The sequence below is a fragment of the Salarias fasciatus genome, chromosome 23 (genome assembly GCF_902148845.1).
Source record: "Salarias fasciatus chromosome 23, fSalaFa1.1, whole genome shotgun sequence".
Taxonomy (NCBI): domain Eukaryota; kingdom Metazoa; phylum Chordata; class Actinopteri; order Blenniiformes; family Blenniidae; genus Salarias; species Salarias fasciatus.
In genome coordinates this window covers 32996672-33011114 of record NC_043766.1, presented here as the reverse complement: position 1 = coordinate 33011114, position 14443 = coordinate 32996672, and the positions used below count along the sequence as shown (strand labels likewise).

The following is a 14443-nucleotide window of genomic DNA, read 5'->3' as shown; positions in this document are numbered from 1 at the left end:
GATAGATACAGTGGGAACTATGGCTGAAAATCCCACCAGCACAGATTACAAACTTAATCCATGTTGGACTTGTTGCTGCAACTGAAGCATAAACCAAACCCCTCAAGGACAAATGATGAGGGTTAGTAACAGAAAGTAACCGTTGTTGACAGGGCCCAAAAAGGGAAAAAGGCCGGTTGGCCACAGTGGTATAGGGAAATTGGCTAGTAGGTCAGTGACTTGATAGGTCAACAGGTTCAAACAGACTCCCCTTGTTACAAACAACTGTCAGTCGATTCACACACAGGTCAATAACCAGTTGGTGGGTTGGTGAGTCTGTAACTACAACCAATAGATTGTACGATAGTAAGCAGGTTGGTTGGTTAGTCATTTCACACAAAAGTGGGTTGGTAAAGTTTTAAAGGATGTTGGGTAAATCTGTTGTTAATTTGGCTGTAGATCATAGACTAAAGCAGCAGGTAAATAAGTAAATTTGTGGGTGAGTCAATTACTAAGTAGGCTGGTTGGCCAATCAGCCAGTAGGTACGAGGGTGTACCCAAAAGAATCCGGAATTTGACTGTAACTTTTTATTTCTGACATTTCAAAATAAAACATCACTGTCACCTTCAAAATAATCCCCATCCGCATTAATGCAGTGCTCCAGCCGTGTCTCCCACTTCACCAATGCGTCGTCAGACCCGTGCGTAATTGTGCCATTTTTTGCCGGCTGCGATTTTTCTGTCACCTCCTCCACATCTGCAAACCGCCGTCCCTTCAGCTCCTTCTTCAACTTGGGGAACAAGAAAAAGTCACTCGAGGCTACATCTGGCGAATTAGGCAGATGGGAGAGGAGATTCATCCCATTCTTCTCCAGAAACTGCGTGAGGCGCAGCGCCGTGTCTGCTGGCGCTCTGTGGTGGTGGATCAACCGGCTCCACTCCGCCACTACGCTCTGCTTCCTCCTCACATCCTCACGGAGCATCTGAGGACTTCCATGTAGTAGTCCTGATTTACAGTCTGACCTGGAGGGACAGACTCGCTGTGGACGATACCCTGGACAGCGGAAAAGCAGCTCAGCATTGTTTTCACGGCTGAGCGGACCTGACGCGCGGACATCCGGCCCTTTTTAAACCACCCGAACCACTCATGGACCTGAGTCTTCCCCAGAATATCATCCTTGTAGGCTTGCTGCAACAAGGTGAGTGTTTCTGCTGCTGTTTTTTCCCAGCAAAAAGCAGAATTTATTGTTTGTGCGCTGCTCTGGCTTCCCAGTCAATGTCGCCATTTTGGAAAAAATCGCAGACCGCCGTTGCACTCTGTTACTATAAATTGCGCCTGACAGGCGTCAGTGTCACTCTCGGAGCTCAGATTTCTCCCAGATGTGCATGAGGCTTACCTGCAGCACATCTGACGGCCAGAAGTCGGAACTCATTATTATTATTGTTTTCTGACCAAATTCCGGTTTATTTTGGGTACCCCCTCGTACTTTGGCAGACAGTTGGAATCGTAGGTTCACTGATGGGTATATTGGTGGGTCAATTCAGTCGGTAGGAAGATAACTCAGTAGAGTTAGGTGTGACTGGTCAGGAGATGGTTTAGTCAGTTGATCGGCAGGTTGAGCTGTTGGAAGGCAGCACAGTAGGGAAGCTCAGTAATTCTCTTGGGAAGTTGGTCATTAGACAGGTTGGTAAGTCAGTATTAATTCGGTAAGTCGGCGAGTCCACATGTCAGTGTAATGGGTCCAGTGGGGTGGACAGTCATCACAAACGAACCGCCATGCTTTGAGTTGCCTCTTGCCTGGGCAAATCAAAATGTGTAGCTGTTAAACAGACATATTTGACTATAATTTTGAGAAGTGATGTTTTTCTCAACTGAGGACAAATTAACAGGAAAATGACAAAGAGACCTTGTCTGCCCTGGTTCCTAATAGCTGTGCAGAGTTTCGTTATCCATACATGATTTATGTTTCACCTTTGTTGAAATTTCCTCCCCATATTCAAGCTGAACCATTGCTGCATTTCCTGTGTTCTTGTCTAACTGGATTTAAACCTGAAGAACTGGGACACACCGTAGTTAAATCTGCGCATGTGTTCCTTGCCGGATCTAATGTCAAAGCTCGTGTCCGGAGTTCTGAAAGAGAGAGGTTTTTTAATCCAACATCTCGAGGTTCCGCCCTCCCTCTGCTTTCATGAGTGACTAAGCCACGCCCCTTTAATTGTGCATGCGCATTATCTGTCGGGTGAAAATGAGTGCCTCCGAATCCGCAAGCATCCTAAATGTTTAGCTGTTTACGGTGGATGTTCAACAGACAGTGGATATATCCGAGGTATGCCGAGGTAAGCGCGGCGGCGGGTTAACTGGTTTCATAAAACAGTACAATAGCCCAAATTTATGTTATCACACATTCTAATATATGGTGATTTGAGCTACACTGGTGTCAAATGATTAAAACAATTCTGTTATATGTTGTTAACGTGTCGCGGATGCCATGCAGACACTTATCCTCCATTGGGAGTAATTCGGGGTTCAGTCCTGCCTTGTCCAAGTACACTAGGTCCAATGAAGAGAGTGTGATTGACGATCAAATTGCAAACATTGTCGCTGGAAGATGACCTGCCACACAATGGGTTTATGTTTGGAGAGGTTGTTTTGAATCCACATGGTAGGGTACACAGAGATTGTGTAATAAACTGTTCCTTGTTGGCTCAAGCCACTCCAGATTATCTGAGGCATCCAAGTCTGCGCTTCCTGCAAAAGATGCTGGTTCTTTTGTTTCCAGTCCTTCAATCTAAGACGGGAAGAAGGACACTCCCTGATAACCCCACACTTCCTGCGTCTCAGGATTTAATACCGTCACTGTTTGCCAGAGCGCTCATCTCCAGGAAAAACAATGAAAGTCAGTGCACGTGCTTTGTGTGCGTGCTTTTGCATTGGTACTGCATCTATACTGAAATTTTATTTTGACCGAAAAAAAAAAAAAACAAAGGAAGGAAAAGGGAGAGGTGGGGGGAGAGGAGGTCAGAGAAGATTAAGAAAAGGAGGAGTCCACTGAGTAAATACAAGAAATATAAAAAGACAAAATGACCTTGAAACTCAAAGAGAAATTGAAAGAAAACAGACGGAGAAAGTGAAATGGGAGGTCAGAGGAAATCTGAACATGAGACGAGTGTTTAGGTGAGAGTGTGGGGGTAGGAAATTAGGAACTGACAGCTGAGGAAGGGAAATTGAGGGTAGGAGGAGGAAGAAGAGTGGGTAGATGAGACATGGAGCTGTGGGAGATAGAGTGAAGGGGAGACCCACTGAGTTCCTGGAATCTGCCGGTGGGTTTGTCCGGTGGGAGGCTGTTTGTAAAGGGGGGCATCTATGGGTTATGAAAGCCTCTGTATGTGCGCGTGTGTGTGTGTGTGTGTGTGTGTGGGAAAGTGCAGATTTGCTGTGATTGAGCCGAGCATGTTTTTGTGCACGCTCAGACTTGCATGCGCTTCCCGTCGGATTAGCTGAGGCACCGTTTATGTGGTTTACGATTGAGGATGAATAATTGACGAGGCTCCCCGAGCGGATACAACACCTACAGTGGCCATTAGTCTGTGCTTTTGTAGAAATACGAGAAAGGGGGGCAGGTTCTGGAGACAAACAGAAGTCAGCAGTGGCAGCAGCAGCAGCCATGGGTTGCCATTTAAGATGCAGGAAACCATCCAGAACTTTAAATTTCCATTGATTTTGTAGTTGTGATTTAGAGGTGCGAGAAGCAAACTTTTTTTTTTTTGGGGGGGGTGGGGTGCCTTTATTATAACTGAGGCACTGAGAACACATCAACAGATCTGGCAAAGGATCGTTTTTCAGTTTAATACTACTGCTGCATGTGCCAGCAAGCACAAATCAACATCATTTTTATGAATTAGGATAACATTAGTTTCTTAATAGCACATTACGTTTCCATTAACCTCAAGGCTGGTGTCAAATTATTACCAGCCAGCAGGGCATTGTTTTTCATACGACCCAGCGAAACGGTCATCCATAACAGAATGGCCACTACCAGTCTAATATTGCAAATCATTTTCATTTTATGACAGGCTGCACTGTCATCCTGAAATGGGCCATCAGGGATGCTGTTTCCATGAAAGGGTGGACATGGTCTGCTACGATGTTTACGTAGTTTACTGACGTCCACAGGGAAAGCGAAATTTACGACTTTAAAGCAGAACACTGCCGACCATTACCTTCACGGACTGGCCTTCCTCCATGTGCCCCGTTTCTGTCAGGATCAACATTAACTTAAGCAGCAGTCAGAGCCACAGCAGCTCGTCGTGTTGTCTCAAACCACACGGCCTGTCAGTAGTTTTTCTCCACTCTTGACAAATACTGACGTATGCTTTGACTCAATTGTCTAAAATGTATTAATTTGTTTGTTTGTACACTTATCTGCTTCAAACATATTCAATTTGAACACCAATGTTCAGTTACTGCCCTAAATATCCCACCGAACATCAGGTTTTATTCTCTTTCAACAGCTATCATGTCTAACTATGAGGGCTTGAGCATACAACAGTGAAAACAAACCTATAAAAGATTCACCCTCAATTCAACGGACTATCCAGTGAAGGCTATTTCTGGCTCACAGGGGCAGAGGCTTTTTTTTTTTCCTCACCAGCGTGCGACCATAAAGTCTGAGAGTTAGAATAACACATGGCAGACAGAAGGAAACTCTATCATGCCAATTTTAAAAGCTTGCAAGATTTCCCGGCGCAAAATGTAACAAAACCTCCCTCAGGCCACAAAATCCAGGACGCAGACAATAGCACTCCACGCCCAGACGGGCCGAACGCTGCTCTGACAGGACAAAACAGCTCAACAAGGAGCCCGCTGCAGCGAGTTTATCAGCGACATATGACCCCACTCCAGCGTGACCCCCCGAGGCAGGTGGGGTGGGAGTCAGGCAAGCGTGCAGAGAGGAAGCTCTGGGGCAATCACTACTGGAGAGTCACTCAGAGGGCGACGCAGAGGAAACACAGGTCGCAGGGTCATGATCTGTCTGCTTGCTGCTGCAAGCTCACGTCAGGAGAGGAGCTAGAAGAATGTGCAACTATGCAGCAGTCGCAAAAACCACTGCACCGTCAACCTGCCCTCAGGGCCGCTTCACTCCCGATTCACTCCAGGGCCCCTGATTTATTAAAGAGTACTTCACTACACACCTGATAAACTAGGGAGATCTACAATTCACAACACACACACACAGGTGTTTAAACCATGGTTTTACGTGTAACTGCTTATACATGCGAAGGAAAGATTGAATGAAGAGCTGGGAACCCACAAACATAAAATAAACTTTGGTACACAGAGCTGGAAAGTTTGGAGGAGGAAAAATGATGGGTGAATGCAGAAAAGAGAAAAAAGTTCTTTCTTAATACTTTGAGTAGTTACTGCCTCTAAAAAAGTGTTTTTTGTCACCTTTGCCATTGTCACATCTGTCATTTCACTGATGTCCGTAAAGCCCTGTTTCCACTGCACAGTTTGTGGCGGTACGATACGGGACGGAACTTGTTGTCGTGTGTTTCCACTCACTAAAGTTGTGGATCGTACCAAAAAACTATACCTAACCGTTAACGTTTTTAGCAAACCCTTTGTTGCGGTATCACATCGGAACGACTATATGATGAGGAGAAGCGAGAACACTAAAGTGACGATCGTGACAAACCCGCCATGCCTGAACAGATCATCAGCTGTATGGAGGGCCGAGCAGCGCCACTGAGGAGCGACTGTCGGAGAGCGAAGGGCCACATTACATTCACCGCTGCGGAACGCATTTTCTATCATTTTATCCGTGTTATTTCAGTGGCGACGTGGCACAGAATTGACTCTGGTTGCGCTGCATCTGCCCGTGCTGTATCGGCACGTACTGCTTGGTAGAAACAAGGCTTATGTGGGTCCTGAATCTACAAAGCTACATTGCGCTCTACAATCAAACGTCTAGTCTGTCTTTAGTGCAAAAAGAAAAAAGCGGATTGAAAAACGAACGCAACAGAAACTCGGTGAAAGTCTGTCAAGTTTGGTGCTCAGAGACTCACTGCTGCCACCTAATGCACAAAAGAGGCATGACTTAAAGTGTGCACGCTGCCCCTTTAAAGAGTCTGGAGCATGAGAAGGTAACGGAGTCCCTGGCCCAGGCAGACACCCCTCCATGCTCTCAGTACTCACTCTCTCCTTCTGTCTTGTCTGGGTTTCGGCTCCACACTATCTGCCTGGTGTCCTGCCTGACCTGGAACGTCCTCCTCTCCGGCCTCTGCGACTTCTTCTGGTAGAAGACGGTCATCACCGTGCCCATCTCCAGGCTGTGGAGGACCCGCGGGCCGGCGTCGGTCCAGTCCAGCATCCTGGAGGGCTCCTCGGCGCAGCCGTTGAGGCAGCCGCTGAACCTGGCCGCACACATCCTCACTGCATGAGCGGAGCTCGGAGGGACTCAGCGGCGGGCGGTGGACCGGGAGCCGAGGCTACCCAGCATGCCCGGGGGCTGGAAAAACTGCGACTAGAGCAGCGCGAGCGGAGAGCTCCGGGGCGTCTGAGATGTGAATTATCCCGCGGTCCTCTGGAGGGGGAGTGGATCCCTCTGTTATCCTTTCCAGATGCTTCTGGCAGCGCACCAGTGAAATCCGCTCTCATCACCGCAGGACTCAGGTTTCCACCCACCGCAGCAGAGGCGGCTCAGTCCGGCTTTCAATCCGCCTCGACGGCGAGGCGACGGCTCTCCTCCCACCTCCCGGCGCCGGGAGGGAGACGCCAGGTCGAAAGACGCCGAGTTACGGAAGCGGGACGCACGGGAGCCGGCGGCGGGTCACCCGGCGTCAGGCGCGCGGAGCGTGAACCAACCGAGCGCGCTCCCATCCGCCGGGCGTCCCCCTCGCGCGCTGCTCCTCCTCCCGGGATCACAACGCCGCCGTTACCGCCGCCGCCTGGGTACGGGTGCAGCGGGCTGCTGCGGGGATCGCTCCGGTTCCTCCCTCCGCTCCAGCGCCAGAGGTCTGGGGAGGAAATTAGAGCGAGCCGACCGGAAAAGCTGGATCCGATGGGGGCTTTTCCCCCTCCTCTGTTAGCGGACCTGAGGGGAGGATGAGCGAGGGGAGAGAGGCAGACAGGAGGCCCGCAGCAGAGCGACCTCCGCGGGCCTCCAGGAGATCTGCAGCCACCTCTTCAAGAGAGGACCGGGGCTTCCGTTCAGGTTATGTCAGCAGGTCATCAGTCCTGGTTTCTGTGGGACTGATGATGACCAGAGAGGGAAAACTAAACACCAACACTCTCCTCACCTCCATCCCCAAAGAGACACGACAAACCTCCTCAAATCAACCAATCAGTCCTGATGTGTCTGCACCCTGTTCTCCACCGACATCCTGCAGTCTGGCCACATTATCATCACCAATATCCATGTTTTGCTCTAGTGCGGCGTTTCACTCGGATATATTGAAAAAAGTTCTTCCTGCCCGTGAAGCATTTGTGAAGTATGCAGAAGAATTCCTGCAGCAGCATACAAATCTTTAATGTTTCAAAGTTCTTGAGTTGACCACTGTTTCAACGCTTCATCCTCTGACTGCATCAGTTTTAATCCACTAGTTGAGGACTTAAATTCCCCTGTGGGACAAGGCTGGGTGAGTCTGTGTCTGTGATGAACTGGTGATGTGACATTCTCTGTGTTATCCACCTCCTGTAGCCCTGGAAAAGTCTGCAAAGTCCCTGAAAAGCCTGTCTTCTTGATCTTTTTTCATCCTGAATTTTCACTTGACTGGCATAAAGGAGTCTAAATGAAACCCAACATGTGGAAGACACATTTCTCACATGAAAGGCGTAGTGAAATTTTGCAGTTTCAAAGTGGTGGCATGAAATTGTTACTAAACATCATAAAATAATGATGTATCAAACTCAAAACCTTGTTTTGTTTTTTATTGCAGACTGAATTTATTTTAACTTGTTTGACAATTTTAAACGAGAACCAAAATTGTACCAAGATTCAACAACAACAAAACGTCAACAACTAAAAATCTCAATACAACTTTTTCTGTCTGCAGTAGCAACAAATAAAAACAAACAAAAAAACAATCACCATACAGAGCATGTGGCTGAGTTAATGCATTAAATTATCAAATGGAGCTCGGCCTTAAAGCACGCGCTGTGTGGCTCCATGGAAGCAGGTGAAGGATTTACATTCCATTGGACATGCTCTTCGTAATCTTAGCGAGGGATTGACCAAAGTCCTCAAGCAGCAAGCGTTCTGTCTCGACATAGCCCAGGCCATCCCTCTGCGCCCTCTGAGAAAGAAGAATCAGGCGCTGGCATGTGACCCCAATCTCAGGTGCAGGCAGCAATGGCTGATACCTAGAGAAGCACACGCGCACACACACACACACACACACACACACACACACACACACACACACACTTCATGTGGATTCTCACAGTCCTTCCTGTCTGTGGACAAAACTAGCGATAATATTTTTTCAGCACCTTTGAAACCTGTTTTAAAGGAGCTATATCATGCAAAATCCACTTTTTTTAAGGTTTTAAACATGCCACAAAGTTGATTTCCCTTTAAAACCACCCCCAAAATGTTATTTGCCTTCATCCACGCATGTCTGAGTAATCTCTTTCAGTCTGCTGCTCTCTACAGCAGCCCCTCCCTTCGGGTAGAAAACAGCTCGTTTGAAACTCTTCAAACCTAAGTCAGTCACAAAAGTTGAACTCCTCCCCACCACTCTTCTCCCACCCCACCCCCGCGCAGACAACGCGCCCACTCTCCTCTGACCAGCACCCAGCTGATTCACATTTTCCACTGAGGAGACTATATAACTAAACAGTTTGTGTCACTGACAGCACTTAGTCCATGGGCCAGACCAGATATCGGTACCACTCAGGGTGACAAAGGTTACTTATATTTTTTGAAAAGATCTATGTAGATGATATTTTGGTATGATAGACCTTCCAGAGTGGTGGCTAAATCATAGTTATCAGCTCATGAAGTATACGTGCCCCTTCAAGAAATTGCATTTCAGATACCGGTACATATCCTGCTTTAGACTTGTGTACAGGACATCTGTCAATGCTTGACAACATTGTCTCTGGTGTCATTTTAAAGGGGGCAATGTAACCTTTCATTCAAGATAAAATGTGAACCTTTCTGACCAATATAGAGGTTACTAGAACTCCTTGAACTGTCAAAACGTAGGCGAAAAATACAATTTTCGCCTAAATGATATGCTATCTTTTAGCCCTGTGTCATCTAGGAGCAACAGGGACACAAAATTCAAAGTCTACAACACTCCCAGGACCATAATGATTCAGAAAATGTATAATATGCCGATACTATTTCTTGCCATGAATGATTGTGAGCCTTAGATTGGAAGAGCAGTACAAGTACATGATTTTCATCTAAGCAACATAGAATTTCTTATTACTGTCTCATCTAGGACAGGGACACTGTGGAAGCCAAACTGCAAATATAGGCCTTTCATATAGGCTACATTTCATTTCTTACATTAATATTTTGATATTTCATTATATTTTGCATTGTCTGTAAAATGCTAAAAGACACACAAGAATCCAAAACAAAGGTTCTTTTCCAAAGACCAGGGAGGTATTTTGTTATTTACCTGACGGTTTCGGCAGGTAAATAACAAAATACCTCCCTGGTCTTTGGAAAAGAACCTTTGTTTTGGATTATAACTTGGAAAGACCAATGAACCTTTTTGGACTGACACACAAGAATGTTAAAATTAGGGGTGTCCTCAAATATTCAATGATTCGGTGATTTGTTGAAAGGGGCCTGATTCGATGGCCAATCATACAGTCGAAGCATCGAAAAAATGTGGTTATTAAAGCTCGTGTCCGGAGTTTCCGTTCGTTTCCAATGTATGTATCATTTTTCAACAGAGCTTAAATGTGTCAGTCTGGTTCGATACTACAATATAATATTAGCATAAAGCAATATAAAATTTTATTTATGAGCCCCGCCTTCGTCTCATAGACCCCCATGTTATCCGAAAAAGCGCCGGTCAGCGTCAGCCAATAGAGTTCGAGCTTCCGCATTCTCGTGTTGTCAATCAAAGTGTGTGTGCAGCCAGAGAGCACAGCTGCTCGCCCAGGCAGAGGTGAGTTAGCTCCGCAGCAGCCGCCGCGCTTACCTCGGATATATCCACTGTCTGCTGAACATCCACCGTAAACAGCTAAACATGTAGGATGCTGTAGGACTCAGAGGCTCTCATTTTCACCCGACAGACAACTCGCGTGCACAATTAAAGGGGCGTGGCTTGGTCGCTCATGAAAGCAGAGGGAGGGCGGAACCTCCAGACTTTGGATTAAAAAAAAAAACCTCTCATTCAAAACTCCGGACACGAGCTTTAAGGACCATTCCATTCCAGCTGTATGGGGTTGCTGAATGACTGATTTTACATAAAATTGCTTGTTTTTTTCAAATAAACATGATATAAAGCCTATTTGATATACAAGTTAGCCTATCAAATACACTGTGGATAAATTTACTTAACTTGTAGTTTTATTCAATATTCTATCTATGTAGTGTTTATGAATGAACCACCATGGTGAGTGGCACAATCCGATTTTGCGCAGAGCTCCATCACAGAGCAGCATCTCGTGGTGATTTGGCTAAACTTTAAAAGGCTCACAATGTCGAAAAAAAATAAAATAACAGAACTTCAGACCAAGTCAAAGATGATCCAAAAAAAGTCTAATGCAAGTTGTGTCCTTTCATATCACTCCACAACAACATGGCTTTCCACCTTAAACGGGTAAGTAGCCAGATAATTGGGCTAATGAAAGACGGTTCTGTTTCTCATTTTTAATGCTGACTTTTATTTTGTTTAATTGTAATATTTTAGGTTATTATTATATTATTTTTATTTATCTAAAAGGCTAATTCTATTTAATTTAGTGTTTGTTTTGCATGGATGTTGCGCTGCGAAACGGACCGACACAGTGCAATTAGGCTATTTCATTTAATTTGAGCAGATAATGTGAGAAATTGTTTAGCCAAAAAAATGTGAGCTTATCTGCAGAGCTTTTAGATATAAATAAATTATATGCATTAGCCCGTTTGTTAGAAGTGGATTTGGTTATGATCATTTGAACTATACTTCATTTGTTTGATGTTTAGAGTTACCGACACTTTGTTCCAGTCTGTGTTTCAGTGTGTAGGAAAAAAATAATTGTTTTACCTGCCTGCGCTGTTTTATATATATATAAATATGTATATATGTATATATATATATATATATATATATATACATATACATATATATATATATATATGTATATGTATATATATATGTGTGTGTGTATGTGTATATATATATGTATATACACATATATATATATATATATATATATATATGTGTGTGTGTGTGTGTGTGTGTGTGTGTGTGTGTGTATATGCATACATAAATATATATATATATCTATACATATATTAGTGCAATCAGGGCCGGGCCGACTGTAGGCATAGGCGCCCCGACGCTCCGTGTGCCGTGTGAGCACCGCTCAAGATGATAGATTCGACTATCAGTCGACGATTGGCAGGATCGGACGAATCAGATTCAACTATGGAAATTCTTAGTCGGGGACTTGAGACTGGATGCTACACTTGACTGGATGCTACACTTGGCAAACATTTGAGCAATGATCCCATGGTGCTTTGAGTATGACAGGATTAATTATGCACGCTACCTCCCCTACTACTATGCTCAGATGTCTCAGCTGTCCATCACACACCCAGATGTGTACACAGAATTCATGAAAGGAGGTTTCTGTGTCCAAATGGGCCCCACTAATCCCTTTGGTAGAATCCCAGTTGACCAAGCCATAGAAGAGACGGTGAACAAAGACACCGAGACAGCTGGAGGAACAAAGGGATTCAGCTTGAAGTCAGGAGCTGTGGCCAAGTATTACCTAACTGCTGAGTACAGAAGCATGTACCTCAGACAGCTGAGAGACCTGGCTGCTCAATCCATGTCCAAACTGTCCCATCCAGATCTACAGGGTCCAAGAATCAAGAGAGATGAAGCAGATGTCCAGTCTCTTCTTTACCTTATGGAGAACACATGGTTCAAACCTATGTCTCCTGATGAGAACGATCTGGTTAGCCTGTCCACTGGCTCCTTGGCTCCACCTGATGTGTCAAGAGACCTCCTGAAAGCTCATGAAATAGGAGAAGAGGCATACCAAGCATTCAAACAAACGAGGTTAGAAGTAGACTCACCATCGATAAAATTTCATGATAAGATGACCAAGCAGAGCCTGAAGACATTCTCCAGTGTCAGCACAAAACAAGCTAAAGGAAAGAAAGGACAGGATGTGGTGCTGAGGGCAGACAGAAACCTGTTCAGCCACATGATCCTGTTGGCTGAAAGCAGGAAGATAGACATGAAAGATGTCCTTGCCCACCCACGGGGCCCACTGCCATGGGCACTTGCAAATGCTGATGGATCTCTACGTAAAACAAACAAGGCTGCACTTGCCAGGGAGTTGGAAAAGAATGTGTCTCCTGCAGAACAAATCCCAACACCATCTACTGCTATCATTGACGGGACGAGCCTGGTCCAGAAAATGAATGGCAACAACAAAACCTTTTGACAGGTGGCAGAGTCACTCTTCACCCAGATCCTCCATGAGGGAGCACAGACTCAGAGGATTGATGTTGTGTTTGATGTGTACCACCAGACTTTAAAGATGCTGAACGACTAAACCGGGGTGCAGACACTACTGTCCAATACAAGAACTTGGCAGGAGGACACCACGTACAGCAGTGGAGAACGTTCTTGTGCAGTCCTTCCAACAAGTCCAGTCTCATCAAGTTTCTGGTAGAAGAGTGGAACCTCCCACGATACAGAGAGAGGCTGCATGGCAAAGTGTTTTACACAACCTGTGAGGAAACCTGTTATAGGTTGACACATGGTGGGTGTGATGAAGTAACAGAACTGAAATCCACACATGAAGAAGCTGACACTCGCCTGCTCCTGCATGCTTCACATGGTGCAAACATGGGCTCAAAAGCAGTCATCATCACAGCAGTCATCATCACAGCCGACGACACTGATGTCATGGTGCTTTGTCTTGCGTTCCAGAAGGACATCACCCATCTACATGTCCCATCTACATGAAGTGTGGGACACAGAACCGCACACGATATGTGAACATCAGCAAACTGGCAAGCTCAGTTGGAGACAGCCTCTGTGACAGTCTAATTGGCTTACATGCCTTCACTGGTTGTGACACTGTTAGTGCCTTTGCTGGCCAGGGCCAGCTGAAAGCCTTGAAGATGGTGAAGAAAGATACTTCTTACCAAGAAACCTTCAGTGGACTAGGGCAGTCATGGAATGTCAGTGAGGAGCTGTTCCAGAGAATTGAGGAGTTTACATGTCACATGTGTGCTGCAAACAGCAGCACGGTAGATGTAAATGCATAATTTTTAGTGCCCATAGTTATTTATTATTGTTGTTTATATTTGCAATTTCATATTTATGGGAGGGTTATTAGAAATATGTTTTAATTGTAAAGTGATTATTGTGTGCTGCATGTCTCGGTCTCGGGTTATAAGGGTGACGTAAGTGCCGTTCACTTCCGGTTTGGACTGCTGTTTCTCTGTTGACGGCGACACGGCGTGTTGAATTACCTCGCCGTTCAGCTCGAAAGGATTAAGTTTTCTGTGAAGAGACACCAAGCAGGATCCGATAATGATATCCCTTCGTTGTAGGCATGCAGCCAACGAGGTATTCTAGTGTATCGTTTGTTTTGTTTGTGATCGGTTTGTATACGGCGAGTCAAAATGCTAATTGTATTGTTTGCTTCCAGTTTTCACGGTTCTAATGGAGTTCGTCAAACTTCATTAAATCAGTTCGAAGACCACTTGTGTTTTGTCGTGCCTCGAGGGATTCACAGTAGAGGTGAACCAACTGCGCTACCAGCTCTTCTGTACCAAAAGGGGAGAGATGGAGTCCAGTCAGCTGCCACCATGTAGAGACTATCTCTTCCTGCATGTTGAACAAGCCAACTATCAGGCAGCCATCTGGAAGAGCAGTCTGCAGCCTAACCTTGTGGTCCCAAGTCCTACAGAGCATGGATGGAAAGAAGATGAACGCAAGTTGACAGTTTACTGGATGCGCTCTCCACCTGCACCAGATGTAGTCCTGGAATTGCTAACATGCAACTGTGTCCATTCATGCAAAATGCCAAGCTGCACATGCTTATCAAATGGACTGGCATGCACAGATATGTGCAAGCTGCAGACATGCAGCAACCAGAAACTGCAGGATGATCCAGAGCCTGAGCTGGAACTCGAGGAGTCAGAAGATGAGACAGACAAGGCGTTTGAGTGACGTTGCAAGGAGTTCATTATAATGCTGTTCTGTTTAATACTTCAATATGTTGTTCATTGAACTCAAACTTCCTTATCCCATTGTGGTGACCTTA

General features: G+C 45.6%; 1 protein-coding gene across 1 annotated transcript in view; it reads right to left on the bottom strand.

Moving 5' to 3' along the window:
- The window catches only part of LOC115381584 (1-phosphatidylinositol 4,5-bisphosphate phosphodiesterase gamma-1-like), a 34021-nt gene extending 27088 nt beyond the window's left edge, over nt 1-6933 (bottom strand). The window contains exon 1 of the mRNA XM_030083069.1: nt 6176-6933. Coding sequence (XP_029938929.1) covers nt 6176-6407 — 232 coding nt within the window. The 5' untranslated portion in view covers nt 6408-6933. The remainder of the gene's footprint in view (nt 1-6175) is intronic.
- Nucleotides 6934-14443: the final 7510 nt, after the last annotated feature.